General features: G+C 49.3%; 9 protein-coding genes across 9 annotated transcripts; 4 read left to right on the plus strand and 5 right to left on the minus strand.

The window, feature by feature from the left end:
* Nucleotides 1-513: 513 nt before the first annotated feature.
* N7484_007976 (alpha/beta fold hydrolase) lies at nucleotides 514-1,707 on the plus strand (the record flags this gene model as incomplete). The annotated part of the gene is made up of 4 exons (XM_057118363.1): nucleotides 514-845; nucleotides 916-1,022; nucleotides 1,077-1,177; nucleotides 1,231-1,707. 4 exons carry the CDS (start codon nucleotides 514-516, stop codon nucleotides 1,705-1,707), a joined length of 1,017 nt encoding a protein of 338 aa, XP_056971398.1.
* A 1,544-nt stretch (nucleotides 1,708-3,251) lies between these two features.
* Nucleotides 3,252-4,535, minus strand: N7484_007977 (NAD-dependent epimerase/dehydratase family protein; the record flags this gene model as incomplete). The annotated part of the gene is made up of 1 exon (XM_057118364.1): nucleotides 3,252-4,535. The coding sequence occupies one exon, from the start codon at nucleotides 4,533-4,535 to the stop codon at nucleotides 3,252-3,254; it is 1,284 nt and encodes a 427-aa protein (XP_056971399.1).
* A 1,215-nt stretch (nucleotides 4,536-5,750) lies between these two features.
* On the minus strand, nucleotides 5,751-6,693 carry N7484_007978 (spherulation-specific family 4 protein; the record flags this gene model as incomplete). The annotated part of the gene is made up of 4 exons (XM_057118365.1): nucleotides 5,751-6,056; nucleotides 6,119-6,424; nucleotides 6,445-6,574; nucleotides 6,608-6,693. The coding sequence occupies 4 exons, from the start codon at nucleotides 6,691-6,693 to the stop codon at nucleotides 5,751-5,753; spliced, it is 828 nt and encodes a 275-aa protein (XP_056971400.1).
* A 627-nt stretch (nucleotides 6,694-7,320) lies between these two features.
* On the minus strand, nucleotides 7,321-8,569 carry N7484_007979 (spherulation-specific family 4 protein; the record flags this gene model as incomplete). The annotated part of the gene is made up of 3 exons (XM_057118366.1): nucleotides 7,321-7,644; nucleotides 7,905-8,253; nucleotides 8,328-8,569. The coding sequence occupies 3 exons, from the start codon at nucleotides 8,567-8,569 to the stop codon at nucleotides 7,321-7,323; spliced, it is 915 nt and encodes a 304-aa protein (XP_056971401.1).
* Nucleotides 8,570-9,391: 822 nt separating this feature from the next.
* N7484_007980 (glycosyltransferase family 4 protein) lies at nucleotides 9,392-18,012 on the plus strand (the record flags this gene model as incomplete). The annotated part of the gene is made up of 4 exons (XM_057118367.1): nucleotides 9,392-9,460; nucleotides 9,519-9,608; nucleotides 9,661-17,277; nucleotides 17,335-18,012. 4 exons carry the CDS (start codon nucleotides 9,392-9,394, stop codon nucleotides 18,010-18,012), a joined length of 8,454 nt encoding a protein of 2,817 aa, XP_056971402.1.
* Nucleotides 18,013-18,371: 359 nt separating this feature from the next.
* Nucleotides 18,372-18,949, minus strand: N7484_007981 (DUF4334 domain-containing protein; the record flags this gene model as incomplete). Its single annotated transcript, XM_057118368.1, has 3 exons — nucleotides 18,372-18,533; nucleotides 18,600-18,876; nucleotides 18,942-18,949. The coding sequence occupies 3 exons, from the start codon at nucleotides 18,947-18,949 to the stop codon at nucleotides 18,372-18,374; spliced, it is 447 nt and encodes a 148-aa protein (XP_056971403.1).
* Nucleotides 18,950-22,207: 3,258 nt separating this feature from the next.
* N7484_007982 (uncharacterized protein) lies at nucleotides 22,208-23,126 on the plus strand (the record flags this gene model as incomplete). The annotated part of the gene is made up of 2 exons (XM_057118369.1): nucleotides 22,208-22,519; nucleotides 22,581-23,126. 2 exons carry the CDS (start codon nucleotides 22,208-22,210, stop codon nucleotides 23,124-23,126), a joined length of 858 nt encoding a protein of 285 aa, XP_056971404.1.
* Nucleotides 23,127-25,105: 1,979 nt separating this feature from the next.
* Nucleotides 25,106-25,683, plus strand: N7484_007983 (uncharacterized protein; the record flags this gene model as incomplete). Its single annotated transcript, XM_057118370.1, has 4 exons — nucleotides 25,106-25,217; nucleotides 25,270-25,317; nucleotides 25,368-25,456; nucleotides 25,504-25,683. 4 exons carry the CDS (start codon nucleotides 25,106-25,108, stop codon nucleotides 25,681-25,683), a joined length of 429 nt encoding a protein of 142 aa, XP_056971405.1.
* A 152-nt stretch (nucleotides 25,684-25,835) lies between these two features.
* N7484_007984 (uncharacterized protein) lies at nucleotides 25,836-26,813 on the minus strand (the record flags this gene model as incomplete). Its single annotated transcript, XM_057118371.1, has 2 exons — nucleotides 25,836-26,501; nucleotides 26,556-26,813. The coding sequence occupies 2 exons, from the start codon at nucleotides 26,811-26,813 to the stop codon at nucleotides 25,836-25,838; spliced, it is 924 nt and encodes a 307-aa protein (XP_056971406.1).
* Between the last annotated feature and the right edge of the window lie 155 nt (nucleotides 26,814-26,968).

The raw sequence follows: 26,968 nt of genomic DNA on the forward strand, positions 1-26,968 counted from the left end.
TTTAAAGGCCAAAAAAAAAAAAGAGACGGCAGCCTTGTTGATTCACTGCATTTTTAGGGGGCGATGTGAACGGGAATGTTGCCTGATTAGGAGCAGCGGATGGCCTTTTGTACCGCCACGTATTGGCGAAGGTTGATTGATATTATCTCACCACTCTGTCACCATCTCACGCTTGGCAAGCATTTAAGCGAAGTTTGGGGTGATGTGTTGTTCAAGAGTGTTGAAAGGACGGCTCACGTATTCTGGCTCGGCCCAATATCCCCGCAGCGCCTGCCCCACCTGAAGACCCGAATCTGACCGTTCGAGTCACCAAATGATGCGGCATCTATCCGAGCAGTGCATGCGAGCCTTGCGCTAAATAATTACTCGGTCGGTTTTGTGACTCACAAGGAGTCGAAGGATCACCTTCATTTGGCTTCAATTATTGGAACTTATATAAATAGGAATAAGAGAAATACATTCACCTCATGCTTTCAGTCTGCAACGAGCTTCAGCCACATTCACCTTCAAACAATGGCTTCCCTAGCCTTCCCGTCTCTCGCCCGGAAGGCAACTCTATCTGATGGCACAACATATGGTTATGTCGCTCACCCTTCGACCAGAGGGGATGGAATTACCTTCCTGCTCATCCATGGCTACCCCAGCTCCTGCTACGACTGGCGGCATCAGATCAAGTCACTGTCAGCCGCAGGATATGGCGTGATCGCGCCTGACTTGCTAGGCTATGGCGACACAGACAAACCTACTGATCCGGCTTCTTATCGCCTGAAGTCTATGTCTCTCCATATGGCCGAGATCTTAGACATCGAAAAAGTCGACCGTTGTCTGGCCGTGGGCCACGATTGGTGAGTTGATGCATATGCATGTCTGAGTCATGTTTGGGACCTGCTTTTCTCATATAAGAGAATGACATAGGGGCAGCGGGTTACTTTCACGTGTCGTTTCGTACATACCCGACCGCTTGATGGGTGTTGTGTTCATGTCGGTCGGGTATTCGAGACCTGGTATGGTCTGGGATATGGGTATGGTAATCAAGTCCTAAATTTAGTGGCTCTTCTGACCTTGTCTCGGTACAGATAAAATCAACGCATATTTCAAGTCACTCATTGGGTATGAACCGTTTGGGTATTGGCCGTGGCATAATACCGAGGAGGCAGTCAACGATTGCGACGATCATGTAAGCCTCGTGATCAAGTTACCTGGATCGAAAGATGCTAACAATTGTGACAGCCGGAATCAGTTTTCACACTCGTCTATCCAGCTAATCCAGATGACTGGAAAGTTACTTTTGCGCCTCTGGGCGCTGCGGCAGCGTACGTCAAAGCAGGTAAAACTGACCCATATCCTTCCTGGTATACACCTGAAGAGTATTCGGTCAGAAAGCAAATATTTGCCCAGGGATATCGGGGGCCCTTGAACTGGTACAAGGCCGCAATTCGCGGTGTCAACGCGGCGGATGAAGCTGAAATTGCGGACGGACGTTGTCATCTGCCCACTCTCCTTGTTGTAAGTCAGAAGGACCATGTCTCGAGAGCAGATATGGGCATTGCCGGTACCAAGGAACTGGCGGCAGATCTGCGGGTGAAAAGCTTTGAAGAGTGCGGGCATTGGATCCAACTGGAGCGACCGAATGAGATAAGCGCCGCGCTGGAAGAGTTTGCGCAGGAGCTACTTGGTAAGACTGATATTGAGGTCAAGAGCAATTGAATCGTTTAATCCATGTAGGAGTATCACCCTGCAGCGAACAAACGTGAGAAGTGAAGGGAGTGAATGTAAATAAGACTGGGATTAGAGTGAATATTTCTTTTTTTGTACGACAATTTCATGCATGACTGCAATTGATTGGTTTGTGCTACCTTATTTAGCCACATTTTGAATATTGTTTCAACATGTTACACTATTAGGTACCTGAGACCAAGTGTCTTTCTATTGAACTAAAATCTCTCTTGCTTCCAGTTTTACGCTTCTAAGTCTTGTCAGTCGCCTAAGTCGCTTTTGAATGCCAATACTACTCGTTACTATTGTCCCTGGGAAGAGGCAATTCTTTTCGACATTGCTAGGACGCAATATCTGACGTAGTGCTATCTAGGTAATGAGTCTAAGGAGAAGTGAACCGAAAAACGATAATTGTATATGTTACAACCTTGGAATCACACTCTAGTAATCTTTGAATTGAAAATGTTTTCTTTCTTGCCACATATTAATGTAGTTCACTTTAATCCCATTTAAATGTACCAATTTGGAATACGATATCACCTCAGATGCCGACAGCTCAGCTCGGAACATATATATTGTGGCTGTTCCATAGTTTATCAGCTCAAAAATACCAGTGGACCTAGTTGCTCTGGCAGCCCAATTGACTAGCAGTTCTATGTAGAATACGAATATACATTTCCCAGTTCTCACTTTCGAGGTTCCATTGTCTCCTCATATTGTGAACTAATATATCCTGTAACTTATGTAGATCTACTTGATGTTACGCGGCCATGCGGATCCGCACCTTCGGCCCGCCTGCCGATCAATTCATTTCCGGAAACAAGGCAGCTTAATCAAATAGATTATTAAATAAGTTACATTACGCAACTATTGTAGCGACATCCTGTTTTCCTCCTCTTCATTGTTAACGCCAGGAATATCTACGGAGTATTTTTGATGCACTGGCTCCAATCCCTAGGGAAATCCCGACGGCTACTTTCAAGGCTGTCACGTCAAAATCAAGGAATCTGGTCGATCTAAATTCGGCCCCTCTTAGTCTGGATCCTCTCGCCCGCATTTCTGATTAGGTCGGAAACACTCTACTCCGTATTGCCCTATTGACCTTAGTCTAGGGCCGCATGTTGGGGCCGACCCTGCAGGAGTGAAAAGTCTATCTTGTTGGTCTCTTTAATTTTGGCCCTTGAATCTTTGTTCAGTGTTCCATGCCCTGGTCTGAGTTTTATCCTTTCATTTCGTATTTCTTAGGTACATGGACAAAGGAATGATGTATTCCAGATTTATTCTTTGTTGTTTTTGAACTACTAGTAGCTTACTGGGTTTTCTACAACCCGGGGATTTCCACGTCCCGACGGATTGTTTTACGGGAGTAATAGATAATATACCCCGCAGGAATATATATACAGTAATTGAACAATAACGCAAACCTTCCAAGAATAGTCAGGACTTCAATGATTGATTGAAGTTGAACATCTGAGCATTAAATTGGGATCCCGAAATTGAACAATTGCAATAATTATTACCTATTACTATATACACTAGCGAACAATTAACTCCTGCTGATTCTTATCAGCGTCTATTCTAAGATAATTCCACAGATCCTCACAAGCATCCTGCAATGACTTCTCTGTCCTCCACCCAAGCTCCCGCTCCGCCCGGTCAGGCGTAGCTACGCAAGACCCAACATCGCCGGGTCTTCTTCCAACTATCCTCACCGGTATCTCCAATTGACTAACAGACTCCAATGCCTCGATAACCTCCAGTACCGAGTGCCCCGTGCCCGTACCAAGGTTGAAAGTCCGGAAAGACCCGGAAATCCTTCCCTCCTGCGCAGCAGATAACGTCGCTACATGTCCCCGCGCCAGATCGGTAATATGTATAAAATCGCGCACGGCACTTCCATCCCGTGTATCCCAATCCGTACCGTAGATACACAATTCAGGACTCTGGCCTGTTAACGCGCGCACGGCGGCTGGGAACAGGTTCGAAGCGCAATCCCGAGGGTCTTCGCCTAGCAGTCCGGAAGCATCGCAACCGATTGGGTTGAAGTACCGGAGACAAAGCACAGTCCAGGATGGATCGGATGTGCACACGTCGGAGAGAATTGCTTCTCCGAACCATTTGCTTCGGCCGTAAGGGTTTGTGATACCCGTGCAGCCTGGCTCAACTGATACATCGGAGCCATTTTCAGTGGAGTAGGATATGCGCTCATGAACGCAATTTTCTTCTCGTAGTCGTGGGGTCCCGTCTGCTAAGGTTCCGTAGACTGCTGCCGACGAGGAGAAAATAAAAGACTTGATTCCGTGGTCATCTAGCAGACTTAGAAGATCGATAAGGCCACGAACATTGTTCTGGTAGTATTTCAGTGGGTGTTTGATGCTGTCTGCGACGGCCTTGTAGGCTGCGAAATGAATTACGCCTGTTATCTTTGATCGGGTTGATGTGCTGCCGGGAGTCCGAGTCAAGTGTGTGCCGAGCAGAACGCCCATTGCCGACATGTCCTGGTAATCTGCGCAGCAGAGCTTTGCCTTGGGAATTGGACGGCCAAGTGGCTCGTAGTGCAGCTTTGCGGCTGCAATGATGCGCGCAAAGACATCTCTGTAGCTGTTGCTTAGATTGTCCACGATAATGATGTTGTAGCCTGCTTTGAGAAGCTCTAGAGATGTATGACTACCGATAAAGCCCAGGCCACCTGTGACCAGAACATACTCGTCGGCGTCAACGTCAAGTGGATCATCAGGCTCTGTGGCTGGCGTGGATGGGTCTGAAGAGAACTGCGGAGAATTGGCACCAGTCGAGAATCCAGGCGGAGGGGACGACATGGTGGTGTAATGTCGAGAGGATGAAGGTAGAGCGCAATGGAGCACAAGAGGCTCCTTCAAGGAGCGTCCATGATCCATTAGCCGAAGATTTGGGGATTAGAAATTAGAAGCAACTGAAGGACTGCATTGTGGAACAAGTGGATTTGGATACGTTCTTTTACACTGTCTTGGTAAATCTAGCTCGGCATCTTTGCCACATCGAAATATTACAACACTAGACCCGGGGCTAGTTTTTCAGGTTTTCTGAAGCAAACAGGGCTGGGCTTTCCAAACTTTTGGTTCCATGCAGATAGGCGAGATGAGATCGAATGTCTCACTTATCTTGCTCGGGTCGCTTGACTTTCACAAATACGGGTCTAATGTGTTCCAAGGTACTCCGCCACGTGTATGATGTATGGTTTCGCACTGAGACTCGGAGAGTTCAGGGCCTCAAAGGGAGTCAAAAATAGCCGTAAGCTAAGCTGATGCCCAGGGTGTCTGGGCCAGTGGGCCAATTGAGTTTTCTTACTTTTCATTTTTTTCAATTTTTTTTTTTCCCTTTATCTTTCTTTTTCTGACCCCTGGTAAGACTTTGCTCGTAGCCCTACATGTCAACAGGGAACATCGGCTAAAGATCTGCAATCGTGATTCGGCATTCACTGAAATAAGGTTGGGTGATCGAATCCATTCACATTTGGACTGTTCGCGCGCAGAGTAAAATCGGTGGATTTTGTGATTCTTTCGCATTGACGCTCGGTTACAATACTGCGGTTTATGTATCATCTATTTTTCTCTCCTGCCCCTTGCAGAACGTTTAATGGATAAAGAGGCCCACATGTGATAAGACAGGTTTCACCCCGTTATCTGTCGCCATGAGGCGCACCGCCTTATGAGCAATCGCAAGCTAAAATCTTTGATTTATTGATTTATGGGTTTATTTTCGGCGTCATTACTCCGAGCGCTGCCCGCCAATAGGAAGCTTCAGAGCTTAGCAACTTCCGGAGTGCGGACAAATTAGGACGATTACTTTACCACATACATCCAAAGCCAAGGATACGAACGCCACGCCCGCATCTGACACACCGGAATGCTCGTTCCTATACGGACCATGCATAAGACCAAGAAAAGCACCCAGGAACGAGAGAATACAAAGTAAAAAATTAGAGAAAAAAAAAAAAATCAAACTAGAAGTTTCCACGGAATATTCATTAGCCATATGGCCCCACGTTGCGACGGTCACTGCAGAGCCTGCATAAGGGCCTCCCAACTGCGAGGACCAAAGCGCTCATAAAAATCACCAGCAATTTCAGTCACAAAAATATAGGCAGCTTTGTGGCGCAGTTCATGGACCAGTGTCTCCAGATCTTCCAATGGGACCTCATTGATCATCACACCGGAGCGGTTCCGGTCATATTTGAATCGCCCCAGCCACTTCTGGACCTCGTCCGATCGGTAGCGCGGGTAGGGCTCCTCGCTGATAAAAAACATATCGGCAGATTCACTAATCACCACGTCGGGTGGGGTCCCGGGGTTATGGATCACCTAGAGTCCCAAGGTTCGTTAGCCCCCTTTTTCTACCGGGAGTTCCGTTGCACGGCACTTACAAATCGATCGGCAAGAATACCTGGAGTATTCTTGATGAACTTAGTTAGCTCTCTCAGATAATCCGCTCGATCTAATGAGTAGTGGTTGGGAGTCTCGTCGACAAAGATCCCTCGCACTCCCAACTTAGTCGAGTCATATTGGGCCGACCATCCCGCGTATTGTTCGATCTCAGCAAAGGCCTCAGAGTGGGGCTTCTTGCAGTAGTCGATTCGGATATAGCCTACGGTGTACACGTTGGGATAGCCATTCAATCGGGGAACTTCTCGGGCATAATTGGCGTCGGGAAGGGGGAATCGCCAGGGCCGCTGTTTGGGTTGACAATAACAAGAAACTCAAGTTCAGGGTTCGACTCGATACTGGTGGTGTTATCATTAATGATTGGGTCTTTGCTTTGTTGCCTATTCCGTTGCGTGTTGCCTGATGTCTTTTTTCTCTTTCGTCCATTCATGACCTGCCTTTTTCCCCCGTGTATAGGATTAAGGACTTACGCTGCATAGAGTGGAGCCCAAGTTTCAGAGTCCAATGGATAGATGTACAAAGGTACTACCACGGTCGATTTGGGCAGCTCGGCCATATTGGGTCAATAATGGAGGATAAAAAAGGAGTTTTTCTTTTGGCCCTGTAAATGAACAACCAATCGTGTTCACCCTTATTCAAGGGAGGAGAAGAAGAGTTTCATACGTGGCTCCAAACGCCGGATTTATAAGTTCCCGCGCCGGATCACTAGCGCTGACCGTCACGAAGAAACAAGAAAAAAGTCAAAAGTCAAAAAGCCAAAAATTAAAAAATTAAAAATAAAAAGAAAAGTGGGAGAAACAGGTCCCCAACGAATTCCATGGGACGCTAAAGGGCGCTAAAGGCCATGAGTTCGCGCCACTCCGTTGTGGAGTCTTGAAAACGGGGTTATTACTTGCGAGGGCCAAATGACCGAAAACCACGAGGCTGAAAGAAAGGATTAAAAGTAAAGATAAAAATTAATTACACACGGCCCGTCCACAAGAACAAATCCAATCTCGTCAATCCCCTGTCAATCACGCCTCTAAAAAATCTTGGCATCCCTAGCACTAGCCACCCGCGCATCGTGTTCTAGCCACAATGGATTTTTCGGGGTTTCTCTTTGATACACCGGGGTGTTTCATTCGCTTCTTACTGCCAACCCTGGTACAGTCCGGAGCAAACATCAGATCGGGCCGTTCGGAGTTTAATTCTTCGTTGGGACAGCATCGCAAAATTCTTCCAACCCAGACCCAAAACTTTCGTAGTAGTCTGATGTTAGCGTTGTAACGAAGAGGTAGGCGGCTCGACGGCTGAGATCGTCGACGAAATTCTTCAAACTGTGGTTGGTCATGGTGGGGACTGAATGGAGCATGTAGGAGTAGTCGCCCCGGTTTGAGGCACTCAGGGTCTTAGCGAGCACCTTCTCCTGGGTCTGGTAGTAATTATAGGACTGCTCGAAGACCACAGTAATGTCCGTGGTGTTGTCATCGTATCGGGAGTCCGGGATTGTGCCTGGGTTGTGGATAATCTAGTAAGGTCAGCATTAGACGAACCAGCAAATGATCGTCCCCAAGCAAGCAAATGCGACCGAGAGCGAACGGATCCACTCCGGCCGTGTCCGTGTGTACCAACGATCGCTTTGATCGAAGTTCGACAGATTAGATGCTTCCAGATCCGAGCCCCACATGCACCACTTTTCCACCTCGTCCAATTTCCACTTTTTCCACGTTGCCCACTTTTCATGCAGGCTCTTTCACAAAAAAACAAAAACATAGAAACAAAACTTACCAAGTGTGGCGATTGGATCCCCGAGGAGTTTTTAACCGCCTCGTTGATTTGGCTCACATACTCGGCTTTGGTTGAATTCCAATCGTAGGGTATCTCGTCAAAGAAGATCCCATCCATGCCCAGAGCGGTCGAGGTCGCAGTCCAATTGGCATACATTGCCACATCATCCAATACCGCCGTGATATTGCGGTTGGCATAATGGGTGGGCACATATCCCACCTTTTGGACATTGGAATAAGTATCCAGTCGGCGCACCGCAGTCGCGTATTGAGTGTTGGGGGTGGAGGACCCAGGCCCACTGGAGGGATTGACGATGATCACAAAGTCAAGCTCGGGGTGTGTCGAGATTCTGTTTCAAGGATCAACATAGCTCCAAAAAACCAATGGACCCATCTCTTTTTTGTGTTTCGTTTTTTTACTTACGCATTATACAAAGGATCCCAGGTCGTGTTCGTTTCAGGATAGACGTAAACCGGGAATAACACCTTGGATGCTTTTCCTTTGTGTGCATTCTTTCGTGGGAGGATCACTGCCAGAGGAACCACAATTACAATAATAACCACTATAATCGCGGTGATCAACCCTGCGAGGCACCACGGGCGCCGTAGGTTGAATTTCCGACGCAGTGGTTGGGAGGCACCCTCGGTTCGCTTCAAGGACTCCATTGCAAAATAAAAGCAAGTCAAGACGAGGAAAAATCGCCCAACGGAGGGGAGAGTAGTTGTAATTATGGATTATGATATGCAGGCCGTTCAAGTTGGGCAGGACTTGGCCATCTACCAGACTTTCGCTGGTGGAGGGTGGGAGGCAAAAAAAAAAAAAAAAAAAATTAAAAAAACTACAAAGCAATTCCAACCGTTCCCAAGATTCCAAGACCATCAAAAGGTCTAGGTGTCTTGGGGCCAACACGGTTATAATTCATTTAGCGCCATCTTTCAATACCGCTAGACGAATCGGCTTGTATCTTTCAGAACAAATGGCTTGTAAAGCCACAATCGTGGGCCCACTCCGTCAGCCCCAACAGGGATTTCCACGCTTTCGCGGTAAGACCAGTTGCGGAGTTACTGAGACTTGCATGCAGAGACCTCGTTTAGAACACAAACAGAAAAAATAAAAATTCGGAAAGCAAAATCTATTTCGGGCGTACCCTGATATACCGTGATATTGGCCCCCGCTAGTATGAATCTAGTGTGACTGGACTCACTACCCGAGACAGCATTGAGCCCCCTGGCCAGTGGGCGCCCCCAAGCTTCTCGGATCCGGTCTCCTAATTTTTGCTACTTGATTACAATTCATGTAAAAAATCGGTTTTCGCCGGTGGGACTAGACGTGTCAAGGTCCTGGTGGCGCTGGGTCCTGTTTTTTATATACTTATTCCACTTTCCCCCCGCTATTAGAAGAGCAGACGGGGACCTCAGTTGAATACGGGGTTTAGACCCTTTTCTTTCTTTCTTTGTTCACTCGTTAATCCTTGATTCACTGTCAACATGGGCCCCGATTACTTGGGCCTGTCGGCGGTAGGATGGAGTCGAATGACAAACACCTGGTGGGAGAAGGTACGTTCCTTCAACTTCAATTGCGCTGTACCTGTGAAAACCTCGCTGACTTTCATAGGTGTTGGCCATCGGTCTCCTGGCCACAATCGTTATTGGTGCTTGTTATATTATATTCCGTGTTGGCCGGTGGTCTTATCGGCATTGGCGCGTAAGTGCGATCGGCCCGAATAGTGCGGGTGGTTGAAATTGACACAATCCAGGCACGACATGAACTCTCAGAAGTACCCTCTGGTGTTACACGGTATATTGAAAAATTGAAGACTGAAACCCAAAAACTATATACACCTGAATCCGATAGACAGACACCAAAGTCCTTTGGTGTTTACCTGGGCAGTTTCTCTAACCCGCCTACCGCTGATCAAGCTCGCCTTCTGTCCCAATGGGATGTCACTGTCCTCGACCCGCTCCAAAGTGGTGTCCTTGATGCTCTCGCCGAGGGTTGCTCATCCACCGACATTCTTGCTCGCCTGGATGTTCGCAAACTTGTCGCAACCGATAGCGGCTCGCACCGCGATGAAGTGATCCGCGCTATTCACGTTCTCAACGACACTTTGCACACTCTCAAGCGTCCCCAGGATGTGCAGGCTCAGTTCAGCGGTGTTCTGCTTGCCGACTCTCACGCTCATCTCCAGCCCGTTGTCCTAAACGAGGTTGTGAAATTCATTAATGGTATTGGTCTTGATGTTTGGATGGAATTCGGCCCGACGGAGTACATCGGCGAAAAGCAATGCCGTGAAATCGACTGGACTCCTATCCGCGGTGTGGTCTACCGCAATGGCACCATCCGAACTGATGGTGACCGATGCAACTTCTACCACATGGAGAAGATGCGAACTGTCATGCGGATCGTTGCTGCTCAGAAGCCTATTGGTGACTCCACCCTCGCGATGTGGGATACCATCGACGATGATGTTCAGATCAGACATGATGTTCTCTACCGCAGCTTCAAGTGGTGCAACTATACCAGTGCGATGAGCTGGATTGCCCCTAAGGCTGCCTTGACCGATGCGACTATTGCGGCTGCTACGACTGTTTCTCATGAGCCAATCGGTGCCTTGATGTGGATGAAGGACGAGACGACCTTGGAAGCGCACAACATTTGGCGACAGAATGAAGATATTGCTAGCTTGGCTACCGGAAATGATGAGTTGTACGACACTCTTGAATCTTTCGTGCCCGATCTGAAGACCAAGCTCGCCCTGTTCGCTCCTCGCCCCAAGTCTGTTGTGAGTGAGCAGTTGGTTACCATCGATGAATTGCAATTGGCCGCCCCGAATGAGCCTCACATGACCAACCCCTTCTCCATCTCTCCCGATGGTGAAGATTACACCGGACTGGGATGTTTCCAAATGGGCCTGGATCTTACTGCCAAGGACATTCAGGATCTCCTCCAGGCACAACGCCAAGTCCGCGATCTCAAGCTCCTGGATCCGATCAAGCCTAAGGCTCTCCGCGAGATCGCTGCTGAGCTCCGTGTTCTGCAAGACTTTGGAGGAGATGGAGCTCAAGCCGCTGGAGAGTTGAAAGATCTTCTTGTCACCTGTGATGGCACTGACAACGACCGCATTCGCCTTTACTCTGGACTGCACTCTGGTTTCCGCACTCGCATGGAGACCCAGGTTTGGGGTATGTACGACAAGACCCCCGGCTTTGGTCCCCTTGACATTTACCTCTCTGGTAAGTGTGAAGTGGGCCGCACCGGTGCCATTCTGCACACCTACATGTCCAGCCGCGGATTCTCTCGTTTCCAGTGTTTCATGGCTGAGATTGCTCTCGCTACTGCCAACAGTGCTCTCCACACTAAGTGGACTAACCTTTCTCCTCGTATCGTCAACGACATTCAGCAGCTAACTCCTACCGAGGCCTTGCTTTGGTTGAGACGTCTTTCTACCACTCTGGGCAAGGACTGTGCACACTTGACCTCAAACGTTCGCGCCTGCACTGAGCACCAGCTCATCAAGGTTCCTTCCCTCGGTCAGATTCGCGCTCTCGGCTCCAGTGAATACTTGAGCGGCAGAGCATCGGGCGAAGACTTGGTTGCTGCTCGCATGGCTTACTACGATGACCAGGGCTGCTGGGCTCCTGATGCTATTGCTGCCAAGGAGCTTTTCTTGGAAATTGACGCTCGCCTGCCTGAGGTGCTTTTGGGACGTGACTCGCGCACCCTTGAGCAGCTCGCTTATGTCATGCAAACTATCATCCAAAAGGGTCAAATCGATGCTGGTGTTGATATCCTCGCAACTGCTGTCTTCTCTGCGTTCCGCCGCGTCTCTCTGGATGAGATCTACCTTGAGGTACTCGACCGTAACCCGCTTCCCAACCTTCACACTGTCCAGGCTGCCTGTTTCGCCGAAATGTACGCCCTTGGTGCTCGTTGCGAGATGTTCCTCGATATGACTCCCAAGAAGCTTGGCAAGATTATCACCGCTCGGTACCGCGAGTACTGCAAGACTCACCAGCCTACTCGCCGTGATGAGGTCTTCACTGAGATCCCGACTGCCTACGCCTCCATGGATATGGACTTGAACCCCGACGGAGACAAGATCTCCATTCCTTGGTACTATCGTATTACCTTCCTTGGTATTTTCGCTCTTCCCGCCCTCATCGATATTACGATGTTGACAACTGTCGGCCGTGGTTTGTACCTGACTACTTTTATGAGTGATATTGACAAGACATTGGCTACCACCGCACTCATGGTCGCACTTCTGGTCTGTGGTGGATTTGGTAGTTGGATTACTTCCGGTGGAACATACTATCTGTATGCGATGGCTTTCCCAGCCATGGGAATGTTCGTGATGACTCGCTTTATTGCTGGTCTTGCTGTCGTGTTCGTTGGTGGCTTCATCGCCTTCATCGTCCTTGGCTGCATTCACGGCTTCGCGGCAGGTATTCTGTTCTTCCTCTACTTCTTCTTCCTGTCCACCTACCTCATGCTTCTGTCGGTTCTCTCCATTTACCAGCTGCCCGGATTCCACTTCCAGTCTGGCCGGACTGTCATCATCACCTGTGTTCCGATCCTATTCATCTCCCCACTGGTTACCCTCTGGGTGGGTCATGACTCGGTTATCTACCTGTGTGTGGTTGGCTGCTTCGTTGTCTCCCTTCTTCTGGGAGCGCGCCGTGTCATCTCCCAGTGGAACGCCTGGTACCTGAGCATTCCCACGACCACCGACGGTGAAGTGTTTGATTGGTACGTTAAGACCCTGCCATCTCCCAGCCCGGCCTTACTCAAGGAGCTCTCATCCTCTTCCGTGCCTCGCCAGGCTCTGGTTGATGAGGTGAACAAGGAGCGCAAGCGTCAAGTCTGGTCAAAGGCTACAACCGATGATTTCATTCGCAAGATGGCAGAGGGTTATGATTCAACCCTTTTCCTACTCGTCTGGTACTGTCGGTACTCTCGTACTCAGATTCCTCTGCCTTACAGTCCTACTTGGAATTTGCAGTTGAAAGCTGCTGTCGATACCATTGCAGACATGCAGAAGGGTATTCGGATGCACAATGCTTTCCTCCACTGGCGTCACACTGGTGCCGATGTTTGGTGCGGTATTCTCTACTTCGTCATCGCCTTGATCGATAAGTGGACTGCCCTGCTCACTGGTGAGGCCCTTGTTGGTCTTTCCAGCGCATCGAGCACTGAGTTCCGTCTGTCTGTCGGATTTGGCTTGGGATACTATCTTATTGGTGCAGTCATGCTTGACGCCGTCTCTCAGCCACTGTGGATTGCGGTGACTAAACGTAACCCTGAACCCATTGGCTCCTTGGACGGTCTGCGCAATGTCCTGGCTCACAACCAGAAGGACAGAGAAAGACTCTACTGGTCCAACCTCACCAAGTTCTTCTTCCTCCACATCTGGGGCGCATCTATTACCTTCGCCCTCATGTGGGCCTTTGAGGATAAGCGTACCTCCACTATCATGTACGTTGCCTACATTGGTGCCTACAGTGGTCTTCTGTTCTACCAATACAACCGGATTTTCACTGGTCCCGAAGCCGCTCGCTGCCTGGCTCTTGGATCTATTGTTGGTTTCCTCACTGGTCTGCTTCTGCACGTGTGCCTCCCTCCATTCACCTGGAGCAGTGTCATCGGTCTCGCATCCGGTACATGGACGGCTGCTATCTACTCTTTGTTCCAGGCAAACGTTGGTCTACCCACCTTCAAGAAGGCCGTGGTCTTGCAGCCCTCTAAGGTTGGAATTCCTTCTACCTACACCTGCAGTTCTCTCGAGCCCTACTTGGATATCTCCCAGACTACCATGGCACAGACCTTTGACAACATCAGTTCTCTGGATGATGAGTTCCGCTTCCGCCTTGACGCATCCACTCACCCCGGATCTGAGGTTAAGAAGAACATTCTGGCTGGTGCTGGATGGAGAAGCTCCCTCCTGGTACAGGCTGCTTTCCCCGATGCCGAGCGTCTTGTCAGTGAAGTTGTGCGTCTATGGGAGACTGGTCAGACCATTGTTGAGTTTGTTTCCTCCGAGCATCTTCTTCAGAAGGAACAAAGAATTCGTGCCATTTCTCGCTTGACTGGTGACCAGCTTCGCATCTTTGTTGTTGTTGGCCCCGGTCTTGGAGGACTGGACTGGACGAGCAACATCCGCCGTAACTGCCAGACTATTGCCGAAGCTGTTGTCCAGGCTACTACCCAAGCCAGGCTGGGTCTCTCTCATGATCACTCGATGATGGCTGAGCTCTTGGTCATGGAGCACCGCGATCCTTTTGAGCTGTCCATTCCTGAAGGTGTCAAGTACCAGCTGGAGCGTAACCCGGCCGAGTGTGCGCGCGTCGCCAATCACGGTCGCGTTACTTTCCTCCGTCATCTTCTCCTGGGTATTGATGCCGATCTTGAGTGGGACGACCTTCCCGAGAGCGCTCGCACCCTTCTTGTTCGTCGTGCCTCAGGGCGCCCTGGTCATATCGCGGCAGATGAGCTCAACTGGCTTCAGGCTCGGGCCAATGCTGAGGACCTCCACGGTGTTTGTACTTACATTGCACGCTACAATGTCGGCGTTGGGATTTCGCTGTCTGTCAACTTCTTCGCCCAGCGCTGGATGGAACATGATACTTACCCTGACTACCCAATGCTCATGGATAAGACCTACGAGAAGCCTGTGGACCGAATCCTGCCTCCTCCAATCGCATCCAATCTGCCCTTCGTTGAGGCTGTTCAGCTTGCTTTCATTCGCATGTTTTACAAGATCAACACCATTGTCAAGTTTACCTTGATTTGTCTGGTTGCCGACCCTGAGTACCAGCGTGAGCTCAACTATGTCATCCGGGGACTGCCGATCGTGTTCGCATACCCCATCCAGATCCTGCTCAACTCCATGTGGTCTTTCTGCAAGCTTCTGCAGCGAATTCTCATTCCTCTCGTCCTGATTCACGGTCGCAAGAACGTTTCCGACCTTTACAAGGCCACCGGCGGCTGGAAGACTACCATTGAGAAGGACCGCATCGTGATCGAGAGTCTTACTGGCCCCATGACCTGTTTCTACCGTCCTTTGCCTGACCACACCGCTCGCCTTTACCAGTACAATGGCCTCCACACCCAAGAGCCCGAGGATCAGTCACAGCTGGTTGCTATCAACACCTACTCTGACAAGGTCATCCTGCGCCGTCGTGAGGAGTACAAGAACAAGGAGGTTATCAATGACTTTACCTACGAATACCCCGAGAGCGATGGGAAGAAGCTTCCCAAGCTGCCCATTCAGCGACAATGTACCTCAGGTGAAAACGATGGCCAAGTCATCCAATATGATGACCGCGGTTACATCGTCTCCGGATCTGCCGTGCAAGGTGTTAATCCCGTGAAATTCCAGTACCACTTCCGAAAGGACGCCAAGTTCGATGACGAGCTCCTGATGGGTGAATACCAGTTCCCTCACATCCGGATCAATGTCTCTTGGTGCATGCCTCCTCCCCACCGACCCGAGCGCCTGAACAAGTGGATTCCTTACCCCCGTGTCAGCGAGGCTACCTTCGTTCAGGGATCTGATGTGCACCACGCCAGATGGACCTACGACCACAAGTTCCACCCGACCATCGTTACCACACTCAACGGTGAGGAAGTCCCGACTCCAATCATGATCCGCGACGATTGGTTTCACGTCTTGGAGAAGCCCACCAAGAGTAGTTTCTTGCACGACAACCCTCTGTTCTTCTTCAAGTCGTTCAAAACCAACTTCGTGACTCGTTTGCTCCGCTTGAACGTCCAGGCCCGCCCCATTCCCACATCGCGCTCCCGTACCCACTTGTGGAAGTCCTGGAAAAACAGCAAGAAATTCGATGCCGTGACGACCGTTTTCCTTGATGAGCTTCTGCTCCGATCCGACCGTGTCCTTGCTCCTTACTGGCGCAACCGTGACTTCGGTCGCCTCGAGGCTGCTGGAGACTACATTGACGCACAGGTTGATACTATCCTCGCCCGTGTTGATATCGATCCCGATATCAGTACATGGACTCTTATGGCGTTCAAGATCAGCGATCTGTCTAGCTTCGGACAAGGTGGTGATGCCAGAATCAATACTCGCACGCTTTCGACCCAGCTCCAGGATACTGACACTCAGCTCCACGTTCTCGCTATGGATACCGCTACTTGGCCCTGTGAGCCTGGTGGTGTTTCTGCTTGTCGTCGTGACATGATCAACGATCTCAACGGTATCAGGTGGCATATTCTTTCTGAGAACGCCAATGATTACGGTGTGCCGAAGTTCCAGATCGAGAGGAATGTTCAGTCTTTGACTATCCTTCCTCAGTGGGGTCTGGATTTCCTCAACCCGACTCACGGTGTTTTCCAGAACTGCCTTGATTCCGCTGTCGTTGAACGCGCCCAGGATACTCGTGTCAATGATATCCAGACTAACTTCATTCCTATCCTCACCAAGCTGGTTCGTTGCGCTCGCACAATTAACCTGACCCGTCGCCACATTGAGGAAGCTACCAATGCCCTTGTTGATCTCAACGCCTACTTTGAGCACGGTCGCAGCTGGAACGATGTTTGGATGAGTGATACTGTCAAGATGGTGTGGCGCCAGCTTTGGCTTTCAGACGATGTTGATGATGCTATTCCCGCCTCCCAATGGTGGGATGCCGAGCTTCCCTCCCTGCAACAGCTTGATAACGCTTTGGACATGTGGCATCGCTACCTGTTCATCTTCTCTATTCCCGTTCCCGAGAGAATCCCCGATGTCTTCCAGGTCTCCCACCACTTCACAGGTGCCACCTACGGTGTCCTGTGCAAGGCCAAGCGCAAGTGTGCCCTCCACGTCTGGGATCACTGTATCAGTTTCCGTGAGATGACCGTCTTCTGTTCCGCCGCCGTGTCTTTCGATTCTACCTTCGTCAACAGCACCCTCATCTCCCTTGGTCATCTGTCCTGTGTTCTTATCGAGCACCACGCTGATGTTGTCCTTCCTTGCGCCGAGTACTTCAACCCCGGCTGGGAAGTTGAACTCGGAACCGCCGAGGGTGCCCTCCAGCACCGTCGCACTTTCGCCCGCAAGATCGACCCTGTTGTCAACGGTATCACGAACATGGAGAAGTACAAGCCTATCGAGAAGATCAAGACCAAGACACCTACTTGTGTCATGTTGTCTCACGTTCGTTACGTCAAGGATATCAAGACTGCCATCATGGCTACGGATCTTATCGTCAACAAGTGGGGCTTCAGGGATTACCAGCTGCACATCTACGGAGATATGGAGCGTGCTCCTGCCATCGCTTCCCAATGTCAAGAAGTCATTGCCTCCAAGGGTCTCCGCGAGCACGTCATTCTCAAGGGTCTCGGTAACCCATCGGTTGTCCTTCAGGATGCTGTAAGTTTTACCTCTTCTAATGTCAATGTCTTTCTTATAACTAACAAATAATAACAGTGGTTGTTCATGAACTCCTCCATCTCAGAAGGTCTTCCGTTGGCTATGGGTGAAGCCGCTCTTACCGGTGTCCCGGTCGTCTGTACAGATGTCGGCGCTTCCTTCTGTGTCGTCACAGACAGAGCAACAGGCAAACGGTTCTCTGAGGTCGTGGCACCCAACGATTACGACTCTCTCGCCCGGGCTCAAATCCGCGTTATGGCCCTGCTAGACCAATGGGCTCCATTCGCTGAGGACAAGGAAGGAGATGTCGTTCCCAAGCTTGAATTCCACCCCACTCCCGAAGAAATCAAGTCCATCTCCGACCGCATGTACGCGAAGCAGGATCAACGTCGTGCACTGGGAATGAAGGGTCGTGACAACGTCTTGAACTCCTTCTCCAGTCACCGTTACCTCCGTGAACACGAACAGATGCTTTGGCTCGGTAAATACCAGAGTCACAGCTACATTGCTCGCACTGCAGTTGCTTCTAATGCTTCCAGTGGAATTTTCATCAAGGAAAAGAAGCCTGCTTCTTATCGGGCTTCTTACCTCTCGAGCACGGCTACTCTTCCCCAGACTCCGGATTCGTCGTATCACCCCATCCCTACTCGGGCCTGGAGAGCGTTCCGCGATTACCGGCAGTCTGGATCCATGGCGAGTGGAACTCAAACGCCAAGCTCCCTGAGTTTGGCTTAATATCCACATTCCTTATGTTCATCATCTATCTGTCTAATTTTTTGGTTTGTTTTATAGCGTGTTTATTTTTGATACCGCCTTGCGATAGTCTCGGCATGAGTTTTGTTGTACACATAGAATAATGTCTATAAGATAGTTACATTACATCACATCAAATTACAATTAAAATTATTTCACATGATTACTTCCAAGTATCACTTCGGATCGAATATCCCGTCTGGGTATTAGAATGAAAACTACATAGGAAGTGATAGGACAAGCAAGGCTTTGAGGCAATCATAACCGAAACCCAGTCTATTGTATTCATATCGACATGATTTGCAGATTATTTCTGCGACTGAATGTACATCGAAACTCATCTATTTGTGCAGGTAGAAAAAGTAAGTGCCCTCCTTGACAGACTTGGCATCCATCGCACCAGCCAACAAATCATCATTGACATAGCGGAAGTAATCAATAATGGGGAAATCATCATAGACCATAGCCGTGGACAAAGAACCGCGCCATTCAATCTGGCGGAGCTATTCACCATTGTCAGCATGAATTCTATAATCTGATTCGTGTAAGATATTTTCAATTGGACTTACGCGGGCATGGCCCCAAGATTCATTCCAGATACGCTCTCCCGCATCATTGGTGACCATGATTGGGTCAACGTCCTCGGTCGATCTGAAATCCTTGCCGGCCCAGTTCATATCGGTGAGTTTCTTCTCGGTCGGGTGGTTGGAGTTTACATTTGCGCCCTTCCAGCTTCCCATGAATTTCTCGGGCGCGACAGGCTTGAGCTTGTCAAAGACGTCGAGGTACTCCTGCTCGGTGATGTTCTTGCGAGCGACGAGCTGCACGTATTGTTCTTCGGGAGAGCTGTGGGGGTAAAGTGTTAGCCGAGATCCCTGTTTAACCGCTTTGGAATGACATGGCCAACGTACAGCGACATTTTGTGTTGTTTTCTGTTGTAGCGATTCAAATTTGAATGGAAAGGGGAGTATGGTGGGATGGTTCAGGATCGAAACATCCCACTTCACGCAATTTATAGCCCCGATCTTGAAAATGGGGAAACCCTATCGCGTAGCACAGGGTGCGTCATTGGGTAAATCGGCGAATTTTATTCGTTCACAGCATACATGTTGATCGTCCCCTGCGTGTAAAGCTTATCGTGTTATTCGCTTTTGATGAGAACGGTGGAGCACAAATGTGGATCTGGACGATCATAGCGCCTCAATGGGCAATGATGCAGCTAACCAGTCTCCGATTGGGGACACCACGACATGATGACCAGTTAATTTTCTCTTATCGATCGACATCACGTTGGCGATATGCGTGTGTTACCCTGCACATAACCTCTTTGTTCCCTTTCGGCAACCGTGGAACAACGTCCAGCCTTATGGAAGGAAAGTTTGGCTCGGATCCACTGCGGCCCACGAAGTGGGATGCTTTCAGCTTCCCCGTTCAGGTAAGTATCATCGGTGGCTGGGATGATCGCGCGTTCGGAGATGACCGAGGAAAGCTTGAGGTTCGAATTGTGGCAAGGGCAAGTTGTGACCATTGTGATGACTATGCAAAGTGGCGGCGATAAGGTTTGGATGCCACGAGTGCGTCACAGGGTCTGCAGATGCATCAGCCACATGCTACACCGCCTGTATGGATGTGAACCTTGTTGGCGTTGGCCAGTGAAGGGATTGATGCCGGCGCGGAGAAGTTGAGTTCGCCATTTCCCTTGGAAATGATGTGTTTTCATTGTCAGGTTAGTGAGTTTTGGTCTCTCGCATGGTAAATGGCCTTCAATTCAAATTCTTAGGACAAATCCCTCGTCCCTCCAAGGCTGCGATCGGGCCATGAGATTGAAAAGCTTCATGTAATGAAGCATGACTCAAACAGTGGACAGAGAAGCATCTGAACTTCCTTGAACATTCTATAAGTAGTCAATCCATTCTACTCACAAGCATGTCCCGCCTGGTCATCGAAGCTTCAACCATGGGTCTCAAAGACGTCAACACACAACGGGCACGCGTACCTGAGATCTTCGGAATATATATACCGGGGGTCCACATCATGAGATTTCTTCGACAACGCCATGTTCGGACTTATGCCGTCTTAACATCTTCACCCACATTATTCACATCATTATCTAGCATTGCTCTGATCAGTACCATGCCTGATATTCAAGCCACCCGTCGTTCCGCAGTCTGAGCACGTGCGGCTATAACTGTATCCGCCGCGATACAACGGTTCAAAATTTATCCCTCCTCATTCTCAGGGATCGACAGAGAATAGTCAAAAGATCTAGCTGCCGAGTTAGATTCCGCCCCGAAAGCTGAAATCCGGGGAAGCCAGAAATCGGCAGTCAGATCCAGTCTTGACCCGTGAATATGACGACTCCACCACGGACCGACAGCTTGCCGCGTCGGACGACCTAGACTAAGTGCTAAAGATTAATTAACACAACGGTCAGCTTGCATTAGACCGTCATAGCCCCACTTACGTCGGAAACGATCTCGGCAGGTTTCTAGGCCTTAGCGAGTAGATCATGGCTGTGGAGCTTTGAGATTGATCTGCGTTGCCACAAACGTAACACGCAAAATCACCTATTACCTAAGTTTTCAACCCATCATATATGAACGGGTAATCCATTTAACACAATTGAGCCGGGCTCACGGGGTGGTCTCGTGTTTATCGTGAATGTATGAGCAACCCTGATATGCGACGACCTCCAGAACTACGGAGAATCACGACACTCGGAACCTGAATACGACTCAATGATTGACGCCCTGCAAATTATTGGGATAGTTCAGCCACATCTGGCCCAAAAAGACAGAATAGTTCACCGAAACGTAGCACGACAATTCCATCCCGTTTACATTTCGTGTCTAAAGTTCCATTGAATAAAAGGTCACGAGGACAAGGTCATTAGATCGGTAGACATCGGGTCCAGCCCGAAGATAAAGCAAGGAAAGATTCGATCCGAGTCACCCCACGACCAAACTTGGCAAGTAGGTCCTTTTTTGGCAATAAATTGGGTAAGCGGGAATTGTCGACATTCGGACTGGCTAGAACGGGACCCACGGTCGCACGCCTAATTTGACTCTCTGAACGTCCCCCACTGAGATTGCCTCTCGGAAAATGTAGGATCCAGGTAGGCCAAGGTCCGTTGTGCATTGCATATGGCACATGGGGTTGAAACGTCGGAGTTTGGCTCGTGCGAGAGGAAGTCCGGCATGGTGTTCTACGCTTCAATTGCATGCCGTCATGAGCTCGCTTGGGGAGATGCCCCCAACACATTATATATATAAACTTGATTTCGATATTGATTATGGCTCAGGCCTTGAATGGTGATGGTAGTGGCTTCGCTTGCAATGAATATCCTGGATTAAATCTTCACAACAAGTATTTCCGTGATTGATCCTTGTTCAAGTTCTGCAGATACCCTCAGGTACGTAGGATGGCTGCAGCGGTAAAATCTGTAACATGCCAATGGCTATTTGGTTGAGGCAGGTAATGCTTTGCCTGACAGGTACACTAGCAGCAGATCGCCCGCGCTAGGACGATCTAGGCAAATTCTACGCGTTTGACAGGGCTTAGAAGATCAGGATATGACTTCTTCCGCCAGGGGAGTACCTGTCGTGGATCAATCAGAGCGCAGCGATTCGCAAGCGAGGCCAAAAGTCCAGTATGAAATGTGTACAAAGTGTCGGGTCCGACCTTCGGCCGGCGTGAGCTTGGCGCCCCAACCCACTGGTTCTTGCGCCGCCGTTGGCTCCACAGCTTACCTTCGTCCTGTTGATTGCTGGCCGGAACTTCTTCAACGGTTTCACTGTATCATTTCTCGGAGCCGGCCGTGGAACTGGCTAAGGTGATCTCGGCAGCACTTCACCGAGCAGTGGATTCTTTTGTGCAGGGTCTTGAGGGGCGTGAAATGTCTGACATCACAATTCAATTTCGGCTGCCATCTCGGTCGAGCTACCGTTCACCAAGTCGTAATCCGCGCGTACCGGCCCCCCCTGTCAGTTGAAGATCTATCAAATTCATATATAAGCCGTGCTGCGACCGATAGGATCTTACTTTTGTTCCATGGTAACACAACACCTTCGATTATATTTTCCGGTTCCCCGATCTATCGCCACTTCCCACCCTGTGCACGGATCCTATATATCCTCAAATTCTGAGCCCCTGATACAGCCATCACCGACTTTCCACAATGGCTTTTAACCGAAACCAAATATCCAATCTTTCTATGGACGACAGATATCTCAGTCAACAACTGAGTCCTCAGTCCCGTCCAATGGACATGTTCTCTTCGAAGGCGTCTGACAATATCGGCAATTGGAACTATGACAACGCCATCGATCTTTTCTCTCTGACGCCTGCCGACATTGATCCAGTCTCTTTCGATTTTGCCGATAGCTTGGCCAGTAGCGACACGAAAGATATCTTCATGGACCCATTTGGAACCCCATCCGCCATCAACGGCTTCACCATGCCAACCGAAGACACCGTTTCCATGTCATCGGTAAATACCTCCTTTCTCCCGTCTCATTCATATCATTGAATACTAACATATGTTGGATCAGGACTTCGACAGCGACGACCAATCCTGGTCCATGCGCCACTCAGTCGACATGACCACCCCCTCTGCCGCCGAAAAACAATGCAAACCAACAACTCGCAGCTCAACTTCAACCCAGAACTCCTCAACACGTTGGTCCTCAAGTCCCGAAATCAAACCCCAAGAATACATCGCCCCTCGCGAGAAATCCACATCCTCCCGCAAAACCCGCAGCCTATCCCAAGACTCCAATCACTCCACTACGGGCCAGGACCCACAAGTGCGTAATGCCGCGAAACGCGCGGCCCACAACATCATTGAGAAGCGCTACCGCACGAACATGAACACCAAGTTCCTTTCATTGGAGAAAGCTATCTCGCCGGCGGGTATTCACAAGCAGACTTCTCGTGCTGGTGCTGGATCTTTGAAGAAATCTGAGATTCTGACCAATGCCCTCGCCTACATTGAGAGCATTCAGCAGGAAAACCAGGCCATGCACAAAGAACTTGCTTTGCTAAAACAGAATATGGTCCCAAGTGGGATGTGGCGACACAAACAGTCACGTTCGTGATCGTGCCTTGCATTAGAACATGGTGCTTCTAGCCCTTTTCTTTGCTATGCTCTGCTTTTCCTTTTGAATATCATTGGCTTCGGCTTTTCATGACCGTGACGTGTATATCTAGAGCCGACATCCGTTACGGCTGCAGGAGTTGGGGTTACTGGTTGGTTTTGGCGTTGCTTTTCTATTTTCTCACATGGTCCTCCCATCTCATCCTCATCGGGTCCTGGTTACATCAAAAGTGTCTTCTGTTTTCGTGGATATCGATATCCCTACATGGCCGACAGGAGTCGGAAAATTTCCGATAGTGTTCTAGCATTAATGTAATTGCCAAGACTCGGATGATTATCATCATATCACCATTTTTTCCAATGCAGTAATCGATGAGGTACTACTTAGTGTAGCTGGAGGCATTCGGATTTTCCAAAACTGGGATTAGAGTTGCTTTGCGCCACATGAACCTTGGAATCCATTCAGGTGGGCCTAGAGCACGCGAAAGTTCCCGAAATCTCTGTACAAATATGGAATGTACCCTGCACCTAGGCAGTGGACATGTACCTCTATATGTCTTGATGCTGCCCACTCCAGGCCTGCATATATTGTTATACGCAGGGTAAAATTCGGGGGTTTACCTGCACATTGAAATGCCAGTTGATCAATTTCAACACTCACTAACTTTGAAAATTTATTCCGTTTTGACCGTATGGAATTAGCAGAGACACCGTTAGAAGTCCAATTGTCCGAAGCCAAGGCATTGATCGACAGGCCAACTTCAAGTGGATTTGGCGGGAGTACTAGTGTCAATAGCTCTGACTAGTGGAAATGGCGCGGCAACTAACTACTCTGATCCGTATTATTATCAACTACGAACCCAATTTTGAGATTCTTGTCATGACACCTATTCCCGATCGATGCAAAGTCAAGGGGCCGGTTGTCGATCCGAAGTAAACACAGCAATGCCAAGCTCCTATGAACCGCAACTCTATCCCTTTTCCAAGACTCTTTCTTCCAACGATCCTCCGAGTGTGCATGTTTCTCAACGGCTTTTCCTCAACTTAAGGCTGCGCCGTTTACGTGAAAGTGTAGGTATTGCTGCAGAGGAACCCCTCAAGGTTTCCCTTCACTTCTCGTACGCCCTCTCTTTTTCCCACATTCCAACTTTCGCATTCTGTGAAACCTACAATCCTGTTTATTCATTATATATGATACGCACGGAGCAGTTTCTTCCCCATAGCAGTCCACCTACCATATTTTCGAACTGCAGCATAGCCACGCGAACCTCGGCCCGTCTCGGAACGATCCCGAAGGTGAAGAGAAGCACAGCCAAGAAAAGTCCGAATCCGAACCCGAACCCAAGTCATGATGAATAGCTCTTGAAAGCAGGTTGCAATGGTTAACGGGTCATCCTTCGCCGCTGAACTGGTTTACAGAGATTTGCGACCAAAAATAGTACAAGGAAATTCGCCGAACCCGCTCCGCAGCCACCCGATCGGCAGTGGCTTTTACCCCAACCAGTCGGCTCCACTTCGGTTAAATGGTGCCGAGGATGCAGGGTCTCAGGGTCTTCATTTGTGTCTGCGTCTTGAAGTCAGATCGTAGGTCTGTTGTGGTTATGTAACTTGTCAACTGCCAGATAATGGTTATATTGATATCATTGGTCATTGGCTTGAAATATGCAGCAGCACTTTTGCTATTCATATAAGAGCCACGGTTAAATTGTAGTGAAGAACCCCAGAGAAGCAAGACATGTTTCAGTTTCTCCGGGTGATCGCCGAATAAAGAGGTTGGATCCAAAAAACGTGTCTACCTTATTTGCAAATGGAAAGGATCCCGAGGTTATGATCTCAATCAGATCGTCATGTCTTAGCATCACTTGGCAATGACCCGCAGCCCTGAGGAATATAAAAGGACCCTAAGGCACCCCCTATATTCTGGAATCATCAGTCTTCACATTCAATCATCTGAACTACAATCTTCCACCAACATTCATAATGAAGTTCTCCATTGCTACTATTGCCGCTCTGGCCAGCGCTGTCAGCGCCTCTCTTCCTGCTGCCTTCACTCTCGTCGCTGATGGCGGCAAGACCGTTCTCACTGATGGCCGTAAGTCAAGTCGATCCAGCTATGATTTCATTGAAAGCTAATATGATCACAGAGAACCTCTGGATCGGTGCCAACACCACCACCCACGAAATTGCCATCCGTAAGTTCCTCCATACACTTCATGCATGAGCAAAACTAACGGCATGACAGTCCGCAGCAGCAACACCGGCGACGTCACTTTCACCTCCAAGCACGAGACTCCCACCGGCTTCCAGTCCCTCTACATGATCCCCAACGAGGTCGAGCCTCTGGCCTTCACCTCCCCCACTCCGGCGCTATGCCCAAGGGCGCCAACATGACTGCCTTCGGAGTCAATGAGAAGGGTTACTTCACTCACGGCGGCAAGGCTTACTTCGCTGTCGACGGATACGGCTCAAACCCTGCTAAGGAGATCTACTGGTACGGCTCTCACAATGCCGAGTACATGGCTGCCAACCTGTACGTCAAGGAGTGCAAGGGTTGCTAAATTATCGGCGCTGCATTGGATTCAAAAATTTGTTTTATAGCGTAACTGTTTATAAGGACCTTGGAATATCCTGTATCTAACATTCATTTCTCTGTGGCTGTGACAAATCGGACCAGAATTGATCTCCCAGATCGCAAGAATAGCCCATCCTCTCAAGATCTAATAAGATCCTTGATACTATCCTCATACCGCTCCGGCTCCCGTCCCAGAATCTCAACAATAGCAGGGGATACAACAGCAGTCTCGCCAGCCTTGATAGCCTCCCAAGCCGTAGCCCACTCCTTTGACAGATCCACTCCATGGTAGGTATGCTTCCCGTCATGCGGAAGCTTCGCATACTCATCAACCGAAATATCCCGAATCCTCACGTCCTTTCCAATTGCACGTCCCAAGATCTCAACTGTCTCAGCCATGGAAATAACTCTCTGCCCAGACAGCAAGACCATCTTATTCACATATCCAAATGCAGTAGGATCCTGGACATAAGAAGCGATAAGTTTGGCAGTAGCTTCACCCAGCTCATCCCGCTTAACCCACGCTACACCAGGTCCACCCCCAGAATGCGGGATCGTGATTTCATCAACGGGATTTTGTGGGTCGAACCAGGCCGTATAGATGGGGAAGGACTCGGTGTATAAGCCTTCACGGACAACCGTATAGCTGATTTCAGGCTTTGTGGAGAGGTACTCCTCTGTCGCGAGGTGTGCGCCCATAACATGCGCTAGACTTTTGTTTGTGAGGCCTGCAAAGGCGAGAGATGAGTAGAAGATGTGTTTTACTCCGCTTTTAATAGCTTTGTCAATTGCAAGACGGTGAGCCTAGGGGATTTATTAGTATTGTGTTTTTTGCAAGGGGGTATTTCAGGCGCTCACGTTCACTCGATGGTCAATCTCGAAAGACGCGTAGGAAATCAGCATCAGGATGTCGACACCATCGAAAGCTTCATCAAGACTAGATGCGTCATCGTAATCTGCTTGACGAATTGTTGCGCCTGCCTCTTTTTCATCGGATAGCTTTGAGGGGTTTCGTGCGATGAGGATGAGGTCGGATGCTGGGACTAGAGTTTGCAGGTGTTTCACTATGCTGGATCCTAGTCCGCCTGAGGCGGGGAAGACTCCGATTTTTGGCATTGTTTCTGGTTTGGGTTGAATATCCTTGATGAAGTTTGTTTTCTGCGCCGGGTGGCGACAGTTCAGTATTTTATGTGCGTATGGAAGCTGTGAGGCTAATCAATTGAGCTGCGGAGTGAATGTGACGATAACTGCTTATAAATGAGGGGATTGTT

Source organism: Penicillium longicatenatum (assembly GCF_028827895.1).
Source record: "Penicillium longicatenatum strain IBT 33135 chromosome Unknown contig_4_segment0_segment0, whole genome shotgun sequence".
In the NCBI taxonomy this organism is placed as follows: domain Eukaryota; kingdom Fungi; phylum Ascomycota; class Eurotiomycetes; order Eurotiales; family Aspergillaceae; genus Penicillium; species Penicillium longicatenatum.